Raw genomic sequence first — 21,313 nt, 5'->3', positions numbered from 1 at the left:
TCCAGGCTACCCTCAGGCCAGATGTGGTGCTGTGGTCCGAAGAGGCAAAGAAGATCATCCTCATTGAACTCAGAGTCCATGGGAGGAAGGGTGCGATCAGGCTTTCAAGAGGAAGAACACCAAATACCAGAACCTCTTGCAGGACTGCAAGGAGAAAAGATGGCAGGCATGGCTGTATCCGGTCGAGGTCGGCTGTAGGGGATTCCCTGCCCATTCAGGCTAAATCCACTAAAGTGAACGAAGAAGAAGCGACTGATAATTTGAAGATCTCTAATCATGTTATGAGGAACTAAAGAGAGGTAGGGTGAATCGCCTGTGTGCAACTGTATGTATCCTGAAGCTTGCAAAGTATGTAATTATTCATCAACTAAACAAAAAGAAAAAGGCATTCATAACCATAGCACGATGTTTAACAAGTACAAGACCAACCTGCAGGTGAGTCTAGGTTGGGGCTGGAAAGGAGGATCTGCTGCATGGCCATAGCAGTCTGTTATCCGTAGAGGGATGTCAAACGGCACGCCGACACGAACAGGAAGGTTCTTTTCGTCTATGGTGAATTTCTCTCCAACTCCAGCTAGAAGAGGTGGATGAACCAGAAGCGTATTATTTGGAAATTTTCCAAAGATTACATGTGAGAGTAAAATATTCTGAACTCCGGTTCATCTTACCTGTGATCTTGAACTTGAGTGTGTAGTCTGGAAGATGTGTGCCTCCAAAGTCAGTGGAGTCATTTCCACTGACTTTGGCATTCAGCGACAGTGTGTACTCTCCCAGATCCACCATGGCTGTGTAAGGCGAGGTGTATAGAACATCGTGAATAAATAATCAAGAGAAGGGTACATTTCATGAAAAAATGGCAAATCCAAATTACATGTACCATGTTTTTTGAACCAGAAACCATTCTTTGCTGAATATGGAGCCTCCCAGTTTCCGTGTTCCGTTTCCTCTCCTTGAGGACCTATGAATGAAATACCAAAAATGATTTCTTCAGTGAAATTGGTCAATTGTTGCCTCATTGCTCATATACTCATTAGAGCATGTACTTTATAATCAATTGAAGTAGAGTGTGGAAAATAGTTGTTTATGTGTGTGTTTATCAAAATCTTTGGTGCATGAAAGAAGATACATAGGTACAAAACACATTTTATACACGTACAATACCTTTGTTGTGTCTCTAAAGGAGCAGTAAATGTCTCTATCTTTACTTGCCCCTCAAACAAGCATTTCCTGCAGCTGCAGTTTTACAAATAGACTTTACTCAGTGACTACAGTAAAAAGTATGGTTTGTAAACAGACAAAGTCACAAACTTGTGAAGCCTTGTAATCATTGCTGTGCCTGCTTTGCGATACCATTTTTGTAACAATGCCGACAAGTATGTGTGCCAACACTTGCACAATATTCAATAACGTGCATCCCTAGACCAATAGTTACTGGTACCAGTACACACACTGAGACAGCAAACAAATCACACAAATGCAAAGTGTTCTAAACACGCACAAATGTCCCACCATTTTTGCTTCCTGCACAATAGATCCAATGACCACTGTTTTAACGGTATGTTTACAGATTTAATCAGAAACATTTTCTAATATTTCATGAGCTATGATAGAATGTTTGTGCTTTGAGATTGATCATGTCGTTAAACACATATATTCAATCTTGTCAGCTCTGTTATATGTATAATCGAAATATGCATATAGTTATGATTGGATATTTGATTCAATATTTGTGAATCTAAGCAGCTTTGTCTATCTTTGGTAAGATGGGTAGTCTTACTGTGGTGGAACAGACGGTATTTGACATTCATTGTTGTCCTGCTCCCCACGGATCCTGAAGCTATACAGGATATTGACTCTTCTTTACCGTTCAGGATGGTGACTTTGAGCGGCCCTGAAATAATGCAACACATCTGGGATGAGCGCTAAAATCAATGAGAAGCTGTGTGAGCTTGTGTGTTGTGAGAACAATCATCAAACAAGCATTTTACCTAAAACACTCCCAGCGGGGCGGACAGCATTGTTGGACCATGGGTTACCTTCAGGCCACTCCACTTTCAGCTCCTTTGGAACCCTGGAACATACAAAATGCCACCCCCAAACCTTAAAATAACAATGAATCAACCTATAAAGGAAAAGGATTTAGTCAACACTAAACTGCAGCAGCATTTCTGTGAACTGCTCACTCACTTGAGGAGATCGTTATTGATGTTTTTTTGGATGGCGTCTTTGGTGGCGTTCCTGTCAATCTTTGAAATACGAATGGTCTTGGTCTCATTATAGAGAGCTTTTGGCTCCTGGGAAACAGATTTGCTCATGAAATTAAAAATTTTCTCATCTCAAAAACATTGATTATCTCAATAAATAAATAGGAAAAATGTTGTTGCAGTAACAGGAAAATAGTATGAATTTAATGACGTCACTATTCATTTTTATCTTCTTGCTTTTGAGATAAAAGTAATTCTCAAAGTATCTACGAGTTACTATCATTGGTTTATTGAGAAACTCTGTAAAGTATGATAACACTTTTAACTTATGGTCTTCAGTGTACACTGCATCCAGAAAACCTGCACAGTGCTGGTCAGAGCACAAACCGAGCACCAAGTTATAGGAATTGTCTTTGGTCAAATTGTTGAAGGCACAAATCTGAGGCAACATTTCATTTTTCAGAAGAAAATGAGGAGCTTCAGGACAACTCTGTGAATGTCCTTGAGGGGTCAAGACTTCAGCTGCTCAAAAAGACATGAAGCTGTGATTGTTGCCAAAGGAGCATCAACAAAGTATTGAGCAAAGGCTACAGCTGCTTACTACACGCAATCTCTTCAGTTTTATTTCTAAAAAAACTTGTAAACATTCCAACAACATTTTTTCCCCCGTTGTCAATATGGGGTACCGCCAGTAGAATTTTGAGGAGGGAAAAAACAAAACAATTTTGGAATAAGGCTGCAACAAAGCAAATCTCGGCGTCATGATTCTTCCTTACACGTTCGATTACCACCAGTCCTCCAGCGCCAAAAACATCTTTGCTGTAATTTCCCTGAAGCAAGAAATGAACCACAGTACCATAAAAGACGGGCTGTGTTCTGTGAGATTTCACCTGTAAGCAGACAAATTATTCAGAGTCAAATGTTAAACACGGACAGCATTTGCATCATGTTTTGAAAGAAAAAGCTTACAAGCTGGCCCGCTTTGAATAATCTATGCTCCCATTCGATGCGGGAGAAGACTGTCCAGGTTTTCTTTTTCTTCCTATTGTCCTCCCGCTCTTGTGTCTCCTTGCGGCCCATAAACTTCACTTGCTTGTCATGAAGCTTGTGGCACTTTAAAAGCCACTGATTGAACTGACTCTTAAATGCCCCTCGCCTTGATGTGTTCTGTTGGAAATGTAAAAGAAAAAGGTGAACAGAGGCTTGACAAGGGATTTCAGTTTTTCATTTTGAGAAATAACCTCAGTCGAGACATTGTTGACACTTGGGACAAATAGATATTCCACAAAGATCCATTTTGGATCAGCAACTAGAGTAATGAGTCAGTTTGATATTTAGTTCTGGTTTATATACATATACTGGTAAATATCAAAACTCTTCTGACACATCATGAAAACCAAATGAAGGAGAAATATATTCCTTTTTTAATTTTGTGTCCTCTGGCTGTCTATTGATCTGTTGCTCTGTGTGATATTGTTTAATCATTATTGGAGCATGCAAAATGTTGTTTCATCGTCCGAATCGTCAAATATCTGATGGCTCACTTCACACTCGAGGGCGTTTACTATTTCCTCCCTCCAACCAATAGCAAATGAAGCTGAAGTTTGTTCAAATCATTGGCAAGTTGAGAGAATCCAAAAGACCACCTGTCCAGCGGAAACACATGTGAAAAGTGTGTCCTTGTTCTTCACTTTCTGCTCCAGGTCCATGAAGGTGAGCTTGTTTTGGGTCACTTTGAATCCATCGTTGGTGAAGAGCACCCCCGAAAGCCGGTTATAACACTCTGCGGGTGGTCCATCTGATCTTTTACTGGACCAAGTGCACCAATCGAACCTGCAATGAGTAGATACCAAGGCAAGATAACTCAAGCTGAATGCAAAATAATTAAGCTTGTCATTTAGAAAATGTTTGCCTCTTTTCTTTCAAACAAGTTTTATCAACTGCGAACTCTGTGAATTCAATACATTTTCTGGAATTGTTGAAATGCGACTGACAGATGGGTCAGCCCATCAGTAAAACATGGTTAATCATCTGCATCCATCAATTAAATTCAACTTTATTCATATAGCCCTACATACAACAAAGTAATTTCTAGGTGCTTTTACTTTGGAGAAACCCAACAAATAATCTATTCGAGCAATTAATAGATTATCAATGAGGAAACTCAGGATCAGTGTTTGAGGATGACTCCATTGCAACAATTGGGGACAAACTGCAAGTCCGTTATTGCTGATTTATTGAAAGTTGAAGCAGGGCATTAAATTTCAACATACAAAAACAACTTGTTCTGATGAAATAATATACAACATAAAATTATATAAAGTATTTATATTGAAAACAATATTTGAAAGTATTTACTCAGACACTGTGGTATTGGGTATGAGGCGTCCATTCCAGAAACATTCAAAGATTGATTTCTTTCCTCTTCCAATATTCTCTTGATGATTATCAAGATCATCTTCATCAACAGTTGAATCTGATTGGAAAAAGACCAAAACAAGATGTTCATTAAAGTCTGAAATTGTGATATGTAATTAGGTTTATTCATTACATGGTGAGCTTGAATAACCTTGCTCTGCATTGGGGTCTTGAGGGTAAGTCTCTCTGTCGTAGAGGAAAGGATGATATCGAATGAGTCCCTCCAGCTTTTCCTCATCTGATACCGTGGCCTTGAACTCAAACGTGTCTACTGCACGGTTAATGTACAGAGTCTGCATGTCATCGCCAACTTCTCGGAGATTTATTGCACGGGGACAATTTGGAGGCTCCTCTCGCAGAGTGATCTGATTGAAAGAGAGAAGTTCAAAGTCACCTTGAAGCTGAGTGTAACTAAAAGCAGGTTAAAAAAAAAAGAAAACTGATCACAGATAATTCATATTTAAAAACAAGCCGCCTCACCTGAATTTCGAGTTTATTGTGCTGGTCTGAACATGTCAACGGGCGACGCAGATTATTTCCATTGGCCCCATGAATGTAATAGTGATATATGTGCCTGAAGTAAAGACATAAAACCAATAAAAACAACTAACACTAGTGGTGTAGAGAATTTGGATTATACGCAAGTGGAATGAGTGGACTCACGCCAGCTCTCTGGTCAGCGCAGCAAAGTCTTTTTTCATGAGGTCGATATGGTCTTGCTTGATTCCTGTGATGATCACGGCTGTGAAGCTTTCCTTCCCATGTTCCTCATCAATGAGCTTATGAAGGAAGCGTTCATCACTCTGTGTCACATGAGAGGATTCACCAGGCTGCGACAGAGGACAGACAAAGGACACATGAGAACAGTTTTGGTGTTGGTTGTTTTTTTTACAAACCAGTCCCCCTACTTTTAAATAATAACTGTAACCAATCCAGATAAAGTTTTTTTTTTTTTTTTTTTTTAAATGAAAAGAGTATTTACCACTCTGTTTCTGATGTAGCCACTGAAAATATCCTCTTTGTTTGCCTCTTTCCTCTTAAATTCTTCTTCTGATAGGATCAGCTCGTGAACATCTGGAGAGCCTGTTGATTTGGTGATCATCTGATGATTAAGAACAAGAGATGCTATTGATCTGTATTTTTCTTCAGACTTTCTTCATTGCTTTTGTAATGCTGCATTCTTAACTCACTCTGACTGAGTTGCCAATGAAGAAAATGGCCTGTTTGCCACCAACTCCAAAGTAGGATATGTCACTGTTGAGACTACGTGGGACATGATCAGGCCGAACGTAGTGCTCCTGTTGACTGTGGTGAAAAGATATGCATGATCCAATCATTTTCACACTGATGTTTAACTTTGTTAAACACGCGCACAATATATGAGGCCTTGAAGAAATAAGCACCAACCTTGAAAAGGCGGAATCTTCCCTTGTAAATTTGGACAACTTGTACACTGCCCAGTTTTTAAGCTTCTTGGTTGTCATCCCGCACCCATTATCCATGACAATCAGTGCAGGTTTCCCAATAGTTTCATCAAACATCTAGTAAATAAATAATGTTATAAGGCTGTTGACAGGTTTCACGTGACAGTAAATAGTAGAACAAACCGTTCGTATCTCGATTGTCCTCTCTCCTTTGTTTTTAGATGTGGCTGAAAGACCATTGTCAATCAGCTCAGCAAGCGCACCAGCTGAACAAACAAACAAAAAAATATAAGCTGTAAGTGAGTTTCCTGTCTTTTCAGTTTGAGTACACTACATTCATCAGGCAAGCACTTACACAACGCTCTGTTTCCTTCACTAGCGTGGTACTCGTATGTGCCGGCCTCGGTCAGCGTATGATAATGAGGCGTATATGAGATGAGCTCCTCTGTTGCATCTGGTAGCTGCTGGTGCCTGTCTTGCACCAAGTAGAGTGTGCTGCCATCTTGAATTTCATCTACAATAGTTAAGAAAAGGAAAAAGTCATCCGGGTGATATAAAACTAATCACATGCACAAAAATATCACAGTGGAAATCTTAAAAACTTGTAAATCTGATCAAATTATATATATTTCATAAAAGAAACTGCATAGAAAAACCTGGCACATCATTCAAGTATGTAATTGCATCAGTGCTAAAATTTTCTAATGATTAATTATGAGTAATCCTTATTCAAATTTGAACTATAAAGTGCCACTTGGTGTGAGCAGAACTATCTGAAGCTCAGTAGGACAAAGACCAAGAACAGGGTGTCTGTGTCCCCTGTTTCAATCCAGAGGGCCACTGTGGACATTGTGGAGGATTATAAATATCTGGGGGTACATACTGACAATAAACTGTCCAAACACTAAAGCCCACTAAAAGAAGGTCAAAGCCATCTCTATTCAATTAATCATTGTCCTTTCTATACTATTCTATTCTGATTAGTTGTACTTACTAAATTTGTCAAAGTCCACAAGTATCCTGTCAGTCGTGACCAATTCATACACCTCGTTTCCACTGTGTGAAAATTCCTGTTACAACAAACAAAAGACGATGTTTCATTCTCTGTCCAAAAATGTTAGAAAATGAAGAGAAACATCCAATATCGTTGACCGTGATTACTAAATGTTTGTGCTTTGCACTGTTGGTCAGAGGTAGAGACCCAATGCCAGTCAACGTTGAGATCTTACTGCAAATGGACCTTATTTATCAGGAGCGATTTACAGCAATCCCAACAATCTGTCACATTCATTCATTGTTCATTTTCTCTGCAGTAAACGTCAGAACTTCTTCTTTGTCCACCATCTTTGAACTTTTTGGTTCCTCCTTTTACGCCATGTTCCTCTTTTTGCGCTTTGCTTAACATGTACCCAACCTTGAAAATTGTCTGTGTAATTTTTCCACTCCTATATGTGTGTGTTGTATGTGCGTATTCATGATCGGGAATGTTTGTGAGCTATGTGCAGCCTTGGCGACAGTACAACAAACTTGATTTTTGTGTAATTGGTTGTGTGCATGTGTGTGTGTGTGTATGTGACATAATATCATTCTTTATTTCACAGTAAAACAAAGATCACACATTGAACCAGTTGAAATATTGATCCCCACAAAGATGATCTTGCTGACTCATGGGCTGATGATTCAAACTTTCCTGACAGGCACAGTAAGAAAGTCCTAGGCAGTTGCCTGCATGTTTGTTTGTCAGCACAACTTTCTACTGATATGCATTTAAAGTGAATGTGACGGACATGAAGCTCTCACATCTCATTAAAGCACACGGGTGCTGTACTTTAAAGATTGTCGGGAATATTTTTTTAGAAGAAATCTGGGTGAGGTTTCCCATGTATGGGAAAATAAAATCTTTTATTTCTTGCCTGTCAGTGCATAAACCAAGTTTTTATGAACCCACTTTATTCATTTCCCCGAAGCAAAAAAAGAGATACAATCAGATACAACCTAACAATTAACCACTTAAACATTACTTGAGATGCTACTGGGCTTTAACTTTAAGTTTACGCACAGCGGTATAAAATGGGACGTGTAAGAAGATAGGACTTTAAGATGCCACTGCAATCTGTTTTTACTAGGCAAACCAGTATAATTTTCTTCAGTTTGCATAAGTGCAACCGTGTGATACTAGCTCACAGGCACTAGTCACCCAGCCTTTAAATAAATGCAAAAGTGTTCTTCACGTCTTCACAGCCAGGACCAGCAAAAGAATTCTGAAACTACATTATAACAACACATAACATACATGGGACAACACAATACATAGATGGGACAATTTCTAAAAATGACGATCAATTAACCACATGCATCCAATATTCATTACAATCATCCCCTAAACATTGTGAAACTAAATGCACTTTTAGGTGAAAATGATCAGATGAGTGCATTGTGATTCAATAAAATTGTATGTAAGAGATGGATGGAAGGAAGTAATTATGTTATTTACTTGTGACAAGGGGTGAGAGTAAATAAGTTTTACTTCTTCTCACTCCTTTTCGAATACTCATCTGACAATGTTTTTCTTGATTTATTTTATGTCATTATTACTGTTATTCATTTATTTGAGAGGAATACTTTGTTGTTAATTTTCTTTTTTTTTTCCTTATTTGTTTTTGTACCTTATTCGAAATAAACATTTCAATCAATCAATCAATCAATCAGTCAATCAAATTTTAAGATTTACAGGTCAATTAATGCATTTTTAGTAAAATGTTAGAATCAATTTACAGTATTTGTACAATTGTTTACATATTTACGTTGTGATATATTTATATATGTACATTGAAAAGAGCTAACTCGTTGGTTGAATCTGCCTCCTTAAGTTTCAGATATGTTTACCTCAGGTAAACCCTTTCTAACTGTTCATTGGTCAGTCAAGACATGTGATTGATGACGTAGGACGTAACCAGGAAGCGTTGTCAAGCTACTGGAGAGCTTGAACTGAAGTAAAGAGACTGTCACCGACAATATCTGTGGCTCGGGGAGGAGCATCCCACTAAGAATGCAATGATGAACTGCTGGGAGAGAGAGAGTACATAGAATATAGCAACAACATAGAGCAATGGGAATGACAGAGTAATAGAACCAGCAGATGGCGGTAATGCAACACCCAGGGATGCAAACTGCCGTGAAACCAAAAAGAAGAAGAAAAAGAGAACAGAGAACAATCACTGTCCAACTTTTAATCCTTAACCGACAAACTGAATTCACAGCTCCTCCTCGCGTTAAGTTTGAATTAGCAGCTTCAAGTCAGACATTAGAAACACAGTCTGCAGCCGAGTAAAGTAACGTCACCCTGTGCAGAAGACGACGAAAGCCATTGATGTCCAGTCCGGCTGTTTCCAGCATCTTCGGCTCGCTCGTGTGTGCATCGGAGCGGCGGTCGTACACTTTGATCGTCCTGCGGCTCGCGGCGGCTGCAGTGAAACGCTGAGAGTCGAATCTGTACATCGCTGCACACTTTCACTGTCTGAAACACTTTCTCTCCGGGCCTGACATGTCCTCTCTACGATGGCTTTTAAAGCCAGCGCTCGCGCCCCGCCTCTGCAGCTAAAGCCCTGGGGCAGAGGCATTGCTACTTTCGTTTTCCCGGAATCAGCGTGGTTTGGCCTCCGAGGACAAACGTATCTACAAGCTTCCTCCCCGTCATGTCTGTGGTGCTTCAGAGCGGCCGAGGCTGCGTGCTGGACGCACGGCCGCCGCCGCTCCTCGGCGCTTATTCACGATGCGTCCGATGGAGAGATGGACAAAAGTCTCATGTGGACTGTCGTTTTAAGTGTTTCCAGGTTTCCAAAAGTCATTTCAGTGCGAATGCCGCTGTGGACGGAGGAAACACGGACATGTCGCAGGAAACGGTCAAACCCTCAAAGGTAAACTATGCTGATGCGTTCAAGCGCACACAAGTCCATTCACAACGAGTTCAGATGGGAACTCGGAAAGTTACTAGGTTTCGATTTCCCTAAACTATTTTGATTGACATTTTCAAAACATTAAGCCTTATAGATAGATAGATAGATAGATATATATAGGTCATATTTTGAGGTAGATCAATCAGGACATTATAAATTATAAATAAAAGCTACTTGAAACATCCTATAGCGCAACCATTCCAAAAACATCACTCATTTCACTTCTTGTTGGAGATTACCCTGTAGTTCTTTAGTTTGTTAAAAGTTTAGTTTGGTTACATCGATTAACAAAAGAAAACAAATGAATACAATACAAAACCAACGGAGCATGAGGAAGTATGAACTAATATAATCTGCTCCTTTATGTCCCACAATCATATAAAAACATACAACAAACAGAATGACACACTGTGAAGGTATTGTGTTTTTCAAATAAACTCAATCTAATTTATGAACCATGATCCAACATCCCAAACTCTTTCCAAATAGAAATCACTTGAAACTTCTCAGATTCCACTCAGACTCATTCCAGATTAATTTATACATAAAACCACCCTGTTATCGTCGGCAAGTGCCAGTAAAAGCCCCTATATTTTGAAACATCATACATCTGTGTCTTGATTTGAGGTTGGCATAACTTGAAATGTAATTTCAAATGAGTTAGATAGATAGAACACCACCCTACGGTATCACCCAGTGAAATCAAAATATTCTGATGTTTGATTTATAAAGTTTTCGCAACGTTGGTAAAGTTGACTAGTTGTAAAACTCTATTTTAATTCTGTATCTGACATTCACATGGCAAAAAAGTTCAAAAGATAAACCTGTGAAAATCTACACATGTGTTAGCAGAGTCATTTTCTCATCGTGGCATAAGACACAGCACAGACACGTATTTCCTCTTTTGTGATCACCCACACCGGGCACACACCCTGTTTATTTACGCATGTGTTGCACATCAGCAATTAGACCAGCATTAGTCACATGATCGATCAGCGTTGCCATTGACAACTTGTAAACAAAAACTATAATAAAACACATGTAGCATATAGCAAATCATAACAAAATGAGAGCATAGCTCAACAACATGGATAACAGATTAACCTCTTAATCACCCATGTTTAGCAATGAAATAATGGAGATTCCACTTCCACAAATATGGGAATATTGAAGTTATCACTTTGACTTTCAGAAAAGGAAACGGAAGCACAGTGAACTCAACCAGGGGGAAATTGATTCTCAAATCTTTCACGAGAAGGTAAGTTTAATCATACAGACAGACAGACAGACAGACAGAGTAACTCTTTAATGTGCTTTAATGCAGATCAGGTCAGTTATTCTGGAGGGAACCAATTCCTTGGTGGATTCGGCCCGATCACTCGGACACCTGACTGGGGAAGCAGACCCATCAAAAGAGCCTCTTCCCTCCCACGAGTGCAGCCTTGCGGCTCTTTGTGGAATGGCTAAAGAACTCCCGTTAGTGGCCAGTGAGGAGCAGGCCACTCAGCCACTTGTCGCCCGAGACGGCTGCACGTCGCACGTCGACTTGTTCTCTCGCGTGACGGAGAACCGCTCAGGCCGGGCTTCAGTGGTCACGCTGATGGGAGGGGAGTATGTTATACCACCTCACACAGCTTTTTTGCTCTCTGACTTCACAAGGCTACAACCGCTCGTTCAATGTGAGTACAACACGATTCAAAGATGATCTAAAAGTGAAAGTGAGTAATGTGGGGTAGATGTGAAACATTTCACCGTCACCGTGCAGCAACTGAACCCGAAATGAAAGTTTTAAAAGCAATAAAAATGTTGTTATTAACTCGAAACATTAGTTTGGGTGTGGAACAATTACTAAAAAACATTTCACAGCACATTATACTCTTTATAAGTTGTTTTTGACAAATAAAGGCCTTGAATTGACATTGTCATGGTGCCCCTCCCTGGACTTGATGCTAGGAATTGTTTAAGCATGCCTCAGTGTTAACCTTTATGACAGCGAGTTAGAACATGCTCATTTGTTTTGATGGACCTGAAATGCTTGTTTTATTTCTCACCCAGGTGGAGCAATGTTTAACCTCATAGTGATAGATCCACCTTGGGAAAACAAGTCTGTGAAGAGGAGTCGCAGGTAAATTACAAAACGTACAAATTATAAATAACAGGGTGCCATAATTTGTATTCCTTGATCACTCGTAATCTCCATTAACAGCAGACAATATGCAACATGTTGCATATTAAAAGTTAAGGTGTTCTGCAACCCTGTGTGAGATTTTATTTTGGTAATCTGATGTCATCCTACAAAGACTCCACCATGTTCACAACTCGCTGCCATATATTAATCAAAAAGGGTGACGGTCAGTTTTTTCCATAGGGAGTAGTTTCACTACCTACTTATGCCACCTGTTCAGAGCAGGATTGTCGTTTTGAGGTCCGAAAACAGTACAGCGTTCCTTGTGATATAAAGAAATATTCCAGTTCGTGTAGTATTGTGGCTGTCCTTTGCACCGTCTGCTTTAGCTGCAAGAAAACACCAAAGGGAGTGACGGGTCCAAGTTTCAACCAACAAAAGGAGCAGATTCATCATTTTCTTCTCTCCAAAACATTTGTATCTTCCTTTTATTTACAGAACGTGCACGAATGCTCAAATATTGAATTAAAGTTACAGAATTACAGAATAGTGTAGCTCAAGCCTACCCCCTGAACAGTGTTGTGCAATAGACTTCATGTAATATGTGGAGTTGTGTCTCTGTGTCCTTCTCACTCTTCAGAATACGAAGTGTCGTATCATTGTGGTCCAGATGCTTTCACCTATTTTCTGACAAACAAAGTCACTCTGCTGTTGCTTTTGAATTTCATACATTCACATTCACTCTGAATCATTTGATTCAGAGTTTTCCAAGTGTGAAAAATAAAACTCTTTTGAATGTGTGAGAGGAGACAGCGTTGCTCTGTGTATATATTAAGATATGAGTTGATGATTTTAGTTCTGATCTGTTGAAGTAGTTTAATCGGGGAGATTTGTTTTATTCTCCTCTGTTTACCCTGAGTATCCATATTGGATTTTCTCCTCTGGGCATTAGGATAATTCACTCTGAACAATCAACACTTTCAGAAGTATTTCAAAACGATAAAAAGATTGATGGTTATTGCATTTATGCTAATCAAATATGTTTTCCCAATGAAGGTACGGTTCATTGCCATCATCCCAGCTGGGACGACTGCCAGTGCCCCTCTTGGCGTCTCCGAACTGTTTAGTGGTCACCTGGGTGACGAACCGGCCCAGCCATCGGCGGTTCGTCCGCGACGAGCTGTATCCACACTGGGGGGTTGAAGTGTTGGCCGAGTGGTTCTGGGTCAAGGTGAAGAACTTGACATTTCTCAAGCTCTTCCAGGAGTGTCACCTGCTGGGAGCATTTTAGATTTTTCACAGGTTTGCTCTTTACCCCTCCCAGGTCACCACATCTGGGCAGTTTGTGTTTCCACTGGATTCACAGCACAAGAAGCCGTATGAAACGCTCGTGCTGGGCCGATATCGTTCCACTGCAGGCACCACAACAAGGTAGGGATTGTTCCAGTTCTCCATGTGCCACTATGCACACCCTTTCCGTGCTAGCCCTTAACGTTGGGGAGTCAAACTCTGACCAATCAGCAGACGGCTCCTCAAAATCAGATTCATGCAGTTGTCCTGAGCACCCCAACGGAAGGGCGACGGAAAAGCGTCAACCTTTGGAGCGGTTATTATGGTAAAATCCACAATTCTTGCTCTGGAAACCCGAACCGTCCCGGACCATCCCGTTCCATCCCTGTACTTTTTGTGCGGTGGAAAAGGGGCTTTAGATGTCAGGCTGGAAAAAACACAACTGTGTCCTGAAACTGTTTTCAAATGATAAATTTCAAGAAAATCTATTATGAACTTTTCCTCAGGAAATAAGTGAAATTCTGTTGCATGATTTCTGCATCCTTGATGCTGAGCAACCTCACCATCAATAAGGCAGCCAGCATGGTGTCTCTCGTTTCATTTTATACAATGCTGCCATCTGCTGGTGAGGCCTGTTTAAGTCATGCCTTACAATCACTACTATTAATTAGATGGTGCGTCTTCAAGTTCACAAATCAGGAAATACCGTTAGTTTTATGAAAAAATTCACATTGCATGTTGAGCAGATTATCCAGCAGGTCAGATTGGACCCAGTATCAGGTGGGTTTTGGCCTGTTGGGCCACATGTTTTGCACCCCTGCCTTAAAGGACTTTAACCAACTATTTAATTCTTCTAAATTTTATATTTATTTTCAATGCATTCTGTCCCTGTGTGTGTGTGTGTGTGTGTGTGTGTGTGTGTGTGTGTGTGTGTGTGTGTGTGTGTGTGTGTGTGTGTGTGTGTGTGTGTGTGTGTGTGTGTGTGTGTGTGTGTGTGTGTGTGTGTGTGTGTGTGTGTGTGTGTGTGTGTGTGTGTGTGTGTGTGTGTGTGTGTGTGTGTGTGTGTGTGTGTGTGTGTGTGTGTGTGTGTGTGTGTGTGTGTGTGTGTGTGTGTGTGTGTGTAATATCTGACATGGCTGAAATAAAGGAACCAAATAAACTAAATAAAGGACTAGATTAAATACTATGTATGAATGGCACACACTGTGATGGATACAGTGAAATTACTTGACAAGCTCATATGTGCAAAATTTAAGCTATAGTCTATTGAGTAAGTCCTTTATTGAGTACCGTGCTTAAAAAAAAAAAAAAGCTATGAGTTGATCATGCAGAAATGATATGATCAGATCCTTCCCAGTCTTCTCACATCCTTTTTTTTTAAATCTCAATATATATTTTATCAGTTTCTAAGTGCTTACAAGTGCCATCCAAAACTTTAAACAATAACCAGACATTTATCACGGTTTGTTTTTAATCTCACATGCAGTTGCTTGAGTTACAAACACATTTCAATGTGACTGTACATGTAAAAATAATGCACCTGACTGAATCTTTTGACTCTTTCATCCCAACGGTTTCCAGCCCACCAGGGACGCCAGAGGTGTTTGTGGAGGATCAGCGTTTAATCGTCAGCGTCCCTTCAGCCCTGCACTCCCAGAAGCCTTCACTGTCAGGTAAACATTGAGAGCAGTTTTATGATCTGCCACCAGAGGGCAATGCTGCAACACGAGTGATTGTTATCTGGTCAAAGTTTGGCTGACAACCTTGAAATCGGCTCACATTCTGCTGTCAAAGACATTATGGTGTTGAAGTTTCTGAAGTTTGTATGAATGACAGTCTCAACAGCTTTGCCCTGATCTTATGGAAGATGACGGTTCATTTATCTGATATATATGACTACGCTTTGTTTTAATTCAAGATCGAACAACAGTGAAATAGTCGTGTGAATTCATTAAACGTGCTTTACTTGTTTCAAGTAAGGATGTCACACGTATGAATGAATTTTTTGAGGAGAAAAAAAACTGCTTAAGTACAACATGCTTCGTCTCTATTTCTCTTTATAATAGCAGGAGATGAATCCTCAACCCATAATGAGTTTAACTTGTCAGACTGGAGACCAGTTTTGCTCAGATGTCAAATTTGTCCTATTTACACTGATTGCACTTTAACAAGCCTTGACTCCCAACATCCACTCCGCTTCTTGAATCAGTGTAAGACACTGACAATGAATATGCAGGGGCTATGAAGAAGAGAGTCTTGACGTCATTTCACTTGCTCTCAGGGGAACGCGATTTATTGTGCAGTATGGAGAGCGAAACGCAGCCAGTGTTTGTTGGTGTCCTTTCCACGGCACAGAGAAGCCTTTATCATATGGAAGAAGCAGGATACATTGATGCCCCCATTGCAGAGCTGTGATACTATAGAGATGAAGCAGATTAAGATGCAGATCATGTTCAGTTGTCATATGTGACTCTTATGTCCACATCAAAGCCTCACAGTGGGTTTAATCTGAACTGGTTTATTCATTCTAAAGACTTTGTTGCTGTGGAGTTTCTGCTACAGTTTGCTTGTAATGCACAGATTAAGTATTTATTTGTTGTTTTACTATTGCATTTGGACAAAATAAACCATTTATGCCGTGTTACAACTCAAGAAAAAGGTGCAAAATATCTGCTGGTGTTTTGAGTTCGTCTCCGATCTGTTTGTGTAAACTGCAGCCTGCCGTGACATATTAGAGGACACAACTCTTGCAGAGATGTCATAAAATCACAACATTTTATTTCAGATGATGATTTAATACCTGGAGGATGTGCTTCTCTTCCTCTGTGAGTTTTGCAACTGCTCCTTCAATCCAGTAATAGATGCAAGTGATGGAAATTCCAAATGTGTCCTGAGACCTTTGGCATCATCCATCCTGACGTTTCTTTCTTTCATTTCAAGCCATCATCCCTTTTAGCGTGCTGCTACTTTCTTCTTCTTCTTTTTTTTTTTCCATATTGAGCTGCTTCTCGAGTCAGTGGGCAGCCACGGTGGCGTGAAGCTGCAGCCCTCAAGCCCACGGCAGTGGTGAACTCTGACCCACTTCACTTCCTCTCTCAGATGGGGCTCCTGTCACTTTCATGCTTGGTTGCTATGGAGGGATAAAGGGTCTCCATACAGCAGATACGTAGATCCTTACAGAGATTATCGCTTGCAGATGAAATAAAGTTTTAGTGCTTTAAAACAGAATTGTTTTCTCTGGATCATCATTGGTGGAGCTACCTTTTTGTTTTTAGCCTTTTGTTTGAATTCTATTTGGGTGCAAGTTGCAGCGCAGCCACCAGAGGCTGCTTGTGGAGTGTCTGAAGTCTCAGGATCAACTCCACATTTAAGGATGATCTAGAAATGATGTAATTGTTGCAGGCTAATTGAAAAATTGTCACGGTATATTTTTTTAAAATTATGTAAATAACTATGTTCACCTGTTGTGTATAAATAAAAAGAAGGACCGGCTGACTCTGCAGGATCATCAGATAAATACCATATTCTGCAAAATTTGCAGTGTTGTTTCGAGGAAAGCAAATCCCCTGCTGCTAAATCCTCTAAGTTCACACGGTGTACTTTATTAATGGACTTTTTAAGGTCTCTGTACCGTACCTGAGTATTTGCCTTTTATGAGGATGAGTCGGAGTTGGACTAAAAGAGTCAAAGCAACTGATGATAACGGCTATCGATCCTAAAGCTGCAGAAGGTGAGACATTCCACAGTGACAGTTTGCTCAATAGTGATTTGATGCCAAGACTTCCTGCGTTTATAAAGTTCTAAATAAGTAAAGTTTTGAGCAAAATTCACGTTTTCTTTTTTTGTATTTACACTCCAGCCAAGTTTGTCTTGATTCAATAAGTCATATTTTCTGCCATTGCATCCATCCATGCGCTGCGCCGTTTAGGGTGGGAGGGCACTGCAGCCAATCCATCTAATTAAAGGAGAAATCAGGGTCCATCCTGGACTTGAGTAATTTATTGAAACTTTTTATCTTTGTATTTAAGTACATTTCAGAACTTCAATTGTTTTTTCTCTCACTTAATGGAATTAAGAATTGGCACATTTGAGGACGCAAGGTGAAACCTGAGACATTGGGAATCTGTGACGCACTCATCTGAGTTACATTACTGAGACATGAGAGTTGTTTATTACAGGTAAAATAAATGAGTATGATGTGTGAATTAATATAAAATGATGAAACATGTTTGTAGCTAAAAGGATAAAGGAAACATTTGCAGTTAAAAAGTGTATAGCGTCTGCGCAGTAGTGTAAATATGTCCATTCGTAAGTATTCAAATTAAGATAGTTTTATAGATCCAACTCTTCCGAGACGGATGGTGTGCTGTGATTCAAAATCTATGAATGTGTCCTTTGTTGTTCATAATTGTGGTTAAAGTGGCGATTTTAAATTGAAAAATAATACGGAAGTATTCCATTTCGATGAGTGTATCATGAAAAAGAGTCTCGGTTAATTTGTTTGCTGAGCTGTAATTGAGATGATGGAGTCTAATTAGTTTGCTCTGACTTGAATAATCCTGCAGAGAATATGAAGTGCCTGTAAGGCTGGGACTCAAGCGGAGCCTGTGACTTGTCCAGAGAGTAGTTAAATAGCACCTTCCTTTGCCTCCAGTGTGTCTTGACAGGAGTCTGGTTCGCTGTCCCGTTTCAAAGTTAAGGAGACAATTAGACCTTTTATTCTCTATCCAACTTTGAGCGCTGACTCACCAGTTGGGACTGAATTAGTGGAAGAGATGCATGTTTGGCCTTTCCACACCATGACTGTGTCTCACTGACGTTCACATTTAAAAAAAAAAAAAAGGGGGGGGTGCAGCTTGGATTGTTTTGGGGTGCGCTCCTTTTGAGCTCATTAAATCCCCAAGTGTTGGCTGAGACGAGTGTCAGGGCGGCCTGAGCGCGTACAAGAGTAGAGACGAAGCAGCAGAAGGGCAGAGAAAGTGAAACGTACCTTGTCAGGTGGGCCTCTCCTGGAATATCATCACTTACAAAGCCAAGGTCACTGCCAGTCTCCACACAGGAAAATCTCTGCTGTGGTGTGAAGGAGCTGGGCAGCTGCCAACGCCATCTCTCTGCTTATTACAGGGTAGCAAGCCAAGTGCTCGCTGAAGACTTGGATGAATAATGCTACAGACTAACTTTGAGTTCACAGAGCGGCACCTCTCTATATCTCCTTTATCCAACCCATTTATATGAAAGGCAGGTCAACAGGTCGTTGATTCAGGTTATAGGACTTAAAATGAATGAAAACTGGGAAACATCGAAAGGTCTAGAAACAACCACATTTTAAATGGTTTGTGTTGCGGGTTTTGGACAACCTTTAGAGACACCGTGTGAAATGACTTCAATTAAAAACACCTCAAATATAAAAGCAGCTGTGATTCATCTTGATTTAGCTGAACACAAAAACTGTGACCAAGAGCGAACAGGCAGCCTGACTTAGTCTGGCGTCTGATAAACTTCATTGCACGATCTAAATGACTTCACAAATCAAAATTATTTCGATCATTTAAACTTTTAAGTGCTTTTAGTATAAAAAAAAAAAAAAAAAAGGAGAAATGTATGACTATATGGTTGTGTTTAACTGGTTATTGTGTAACTGAGGGTTTGAAACATGAATCATCTCTGCAGTGTCTGTCCACCCTGCTGCACAGCCAGTAACTGAAATAATTCACCTGCTGTGATTTTTGAATATAAATCACAGTACAAAATATGCTGCAAAGAGGGAAAAAAAACAACAACATATAAATGACCTGCACCTTACATTGTCGTACAGTGTCACCTAGTGGTGCATGATGGTGCTCACCGGCGTATTTTGATGTTTTAGTCATTTTAAGCAGGTTTAATGCAGATTGATTATATGCATGCTAGTTGATTTAATGAACTTACTTTAGAAATATCCAGCTCAGTTGTTGCAAGTACCAACTTTATTTAAGATGTACAAACTTTGGGGACCAGACTGAGGACAGACCGGGTGCTACAGTGACGGCACATTGCTTGATCTGTACATATTTTACTTTGAAATTGCTGGTTGGTTACTAAATCTGAGGACGAAATGCAGTTTCACCTTGTGCAGTTTAATATCTTAAATATGACGGAGCGCCCCCCCCCCCCATTTTTTTTCTCCCTTCTTTCTTCTCAGAAGTCTTGAAACCGTACGTCGGCGCTGAAGCCAAGTGCTTGGAGCTGTTTGCACGGAGTCTTCAACCTGGATGGACCAGCTGGGGCAATGAAGTGCTCAAGTTTCAGCACACAAGCTATTTCACTTTGGCGCCTGCAGATGATCAAGCAGACGTCTCGCAAGACAACAGCAAAAGCTGATTGTCAATCCACAGTTACACCGATATTCAGCCGACCTGGGAAAACCTGCCCTCCTCATTGCCGTGCCTCCACCCCGCACCAATAATTCAAGTCTGACACCTGCAACTCTTTTACTTCTTTCCTTTTAATAATGATTCGGCTCTGAAATATGTCTTCGCAAGCTTCTTTTGATCTGTACTTTTCATGCATGTGAGACCTTTGATTTCTTCCTTGGGTCTGGGTCCATTCACTAAGGTAGAAACACAAGTCTTATGATGCACTTGGAGAGATGAAAGTGCATTTCTGTGCAGCCGTTCTTAACCCAACTTCCCACACTGCAATCACATAAACAACATTCAAGGTTTTTTTGGTTTTTTTTTTTAAACTCGCCTTTTGAGTAATCTTTGGCACAACATGCATCTTAAGGATGATCAAAGTATTTCTATTTTTACTTACTTTATGCTCTTTTGAGCTGAGTTACAAAATGTTCCCCAATCCTAATGAAAGAAATACTTTGATGAAAAAAAAAAAAATCCATTTTGGATATCTCATTCATTTTTTTTTTTTTTTAAAGAAGTTTTTCTAAGGTTTTCCATTTGGACAGCACATTGATGTAGCTTCTTTTCTGCTTTTGTGTGATCAAGGACACGCAGTCCTATCCTTGCATTCGTCTCTGAATTTCCCTTGTTCGCACCGAAAGACGAACTTTTCCTGTGCCACACACTTGGAGCTGGCTAACCTGCCATGTCCCGATGGGTGGGGCCTCTCTAATGAGTCTGGAGGTGTTGTGGTGGATGTGGAGGATGAGTTATGGCCACTGCAGCACGATACACATCACAGCTAATGAAGCCAGAGCGTGACTCCAGCAGGATCACTTACACGTTACCTTGTCTGCTCTCTGTCTCCCTCTCTTAAGCATGCCCATTACCCATGGATTTAGGTTATATATTGGGTGTACTTGGGTATTCAATCAAAAACAGGACTAAACGGATAAACCTAACACAGCCACACTGATGTTTTTTTTCTTTCTTCATTGGTGACAAACTCCTCAGTGTCGTTCCTCTTTTCTTCCCCCTGCTTTATGAAGCATCTGTTGACCTTCATCGTTACGTTGTCAAGTTGTCATGGAGATGCTGTATTGGTAACTCCTAGGATATATAAACTGTATATGTGTGGAAATAAACCTACGTGATGACAAAGGAGTCCACGATGTGCGTCCTCCTCGAAGACGCACATCATTCAGCTATTCGCACATTTTGTCTTTTTGAAACCACACACAGCTCACTTCAAACTGAATCAAATATTTTTAGAAAAATGTTTTGATCCGTGCACAGTGTGCATTTTTATTTTTTTTTCTCCCCTCACCCTTTATCATCTATTAATAGCAACGTAATTCCAGACATCTGCTGTACCACTCTGTGTGTGCAGCTGAAAACTGCATGCTATGTGGTGGAACAATTACAATACCTTTCAGGTCCAAATATTCAAAAATCTGCATCACAGGTTTGAGACGTGGCCTTGTCAAAGTTTAAAAGTCTTTATTTTAATAAAGCTGTG

At 40.2% G+C, this 21,313-nt stretch overlaps 2 protein-coding genes across 4 annotated transcripts in view; one reads left to right on the top strand and one right to left on the bottom strand.

Annotated features, from left to right (window-relative positions):
* Nucleotides 1-9,619, bottom strand: part of smchd1 (structural maintenance of chromosomes flexible hinge domain containing 1) — a 20,638-nt gene extending 11,019 nt beyond the window's left edge. For both annotated transcript variants that reach the window (XM_080489355.1, XM_080489356.1), the window contains exons 1-20: nucleotides 9,389-9,619; nucleotides 7,041-7,116; nucleotides 6,402-6,560; nucleotides 6,230-6,312; nucleotides 6,030-6,163; nucleotides 5,813-5,927; nucleotides 5,605-5,724; nucleotides 5,286-5,452; nucleotides 5,103-5,196; nucleotides 4,774-4,987; nucleotides 4,563-4,680; nucleotides 3,851-4,037; nucleotides 3,174-3,371; nucleotides 2,981-3,094; nucleotides 2,188-2,294; nucleotides 1,989-2,071; nucleotides 1,778-1,891; nucleotides 878-958; nucleotides 669-785; nucleotides 430-574 (exon numbers count right to left, since the gene is read on the bottom strand). In XM_080489355.1, the coding sequence (XP_080345481.1) occupies nucleotides 430-574; nucleotides 669-785; nucleotides 878-958; nucleotides 1,778-1,891; nucleotides 1,989-2,071; nucleotides 2,188-2,294; nucleotides 2,981-3,094; nucleotides 3,174-3,371; nucleotides 3,851-4,037; nucleotides 4,563-4,680; nucleotides 4,774-4,987; nucleotides 5,103-5,196; nucleotides 5,286-5,452; nucleotides 5,605-5,724; nucleotides 5,813-5,927; nucleotides 6,030-6,163; nucleotides 6,230-6,312; nucleotides 6,402-6,560; nucleotides 7,041-7,116; nucleotides 9,389-9,544 (2,582 nt within the window). In that variant the 5' untranslated portion in view covers nucleotides 9,545-9,619. The remainder of the gene's footprint in view (nucleotides 1-429; nucleotides 575-668; nucleotides 786-877; nucleotides 959-1,777; nucleotides 1,892-1,988; nucleotides 2,072-2,187; nucleotides 2,295-2,980; nucleotides 3,095-3,173; nucleotides 3,372-3,850; nucleotides 4,038-4,562; nucleotides 4,681-4,773; nucleotides 4,988-5,102; nucleotides 5,197-5,285; nucleotides 5,453-5,604; nucleotides 5,725-5,812; nucleotides 5,928-6,029; nucleotides 6,164-6,229; nucleotides 6,313-6,401; nucleotides 6,561-7,040; nucleotides 7,117-9,388) is intronic.
* mettl4 (methyltransferase 4, N6-adenosine) lies at nucleotides 8,983-21,313 on the top strand. 2 transcript variants are annotated; one of them, XM_080489360.1, is made up of 8 exons: nucleotides 8,983-9,963; nucleotides 11,195-11,260; nucleotides 11,327-11,681; nucleotides 12,058-12,127; nucleotides 13,184-13,358; nucleotides 13,452-13,558; nucleotides 14,999-15,090; nucleotides 19,602-21,307. In XM_080489360.1, the coding sequence occupies exons 1-8, from the start codon at nucleotides 9,742-9,744 to the stop codon at nucleotides 19,775-19,777; spliced, it is 1,263 nt and encodes a 420-aa protein (XP_080345486.1). In that variant the 5' UTR covers nucleotides 8,983-9,741; the 3' UTR covers nucleotides 19,778-21,307. The 2 variants fall into 2 exon arrangements, with proteins under 2 accessions (XP_080345486.1, XP_080345485.1); XM_080489359.1 differs by having other exon boundaries at nucleotides 9,037-9,963; nucleotides 19,599-21,313.

Source organism: Lipophrys pholis (genome assembly GCF_963383615.2).
Source record: "Lipophrys pholis genome assembly, chromosome: 20".
Classification (NCBI taxonomy): domain Eukaryota; kingdom Metazoa; phylum Chordata; class Actinopteri; order Blenniiformes; family Blenniidae; genus Lipophrys; species Lipophrys pholis.
This window is presented reverse-complemented; position numbering and strand designations above follow the sequence as displayed.

Coding starts and splice junctions, on each gene's coding strand:
- mettl4 (XM_080489359.1), top strand. CDS start 9,742: ATGTCTGTGGTGCTTCAGAGCGGCCGAGGCTGCGTGCTGGACGCACGG. Junction 9,964..11,194: donor AAACGGTCAAACCCTCAAAG/GTAAACTATGCT, acceptor TTTGACTTTCAG/AAAAGGAAACGGAAGCACAG. Junction 11,682..12,057: donor GCTACAACCGCTCGTTCAAT/GTGAGTACAACA, acceptor TTTCTCACCCAG/GTGGAGCAATGTTTAACCTC.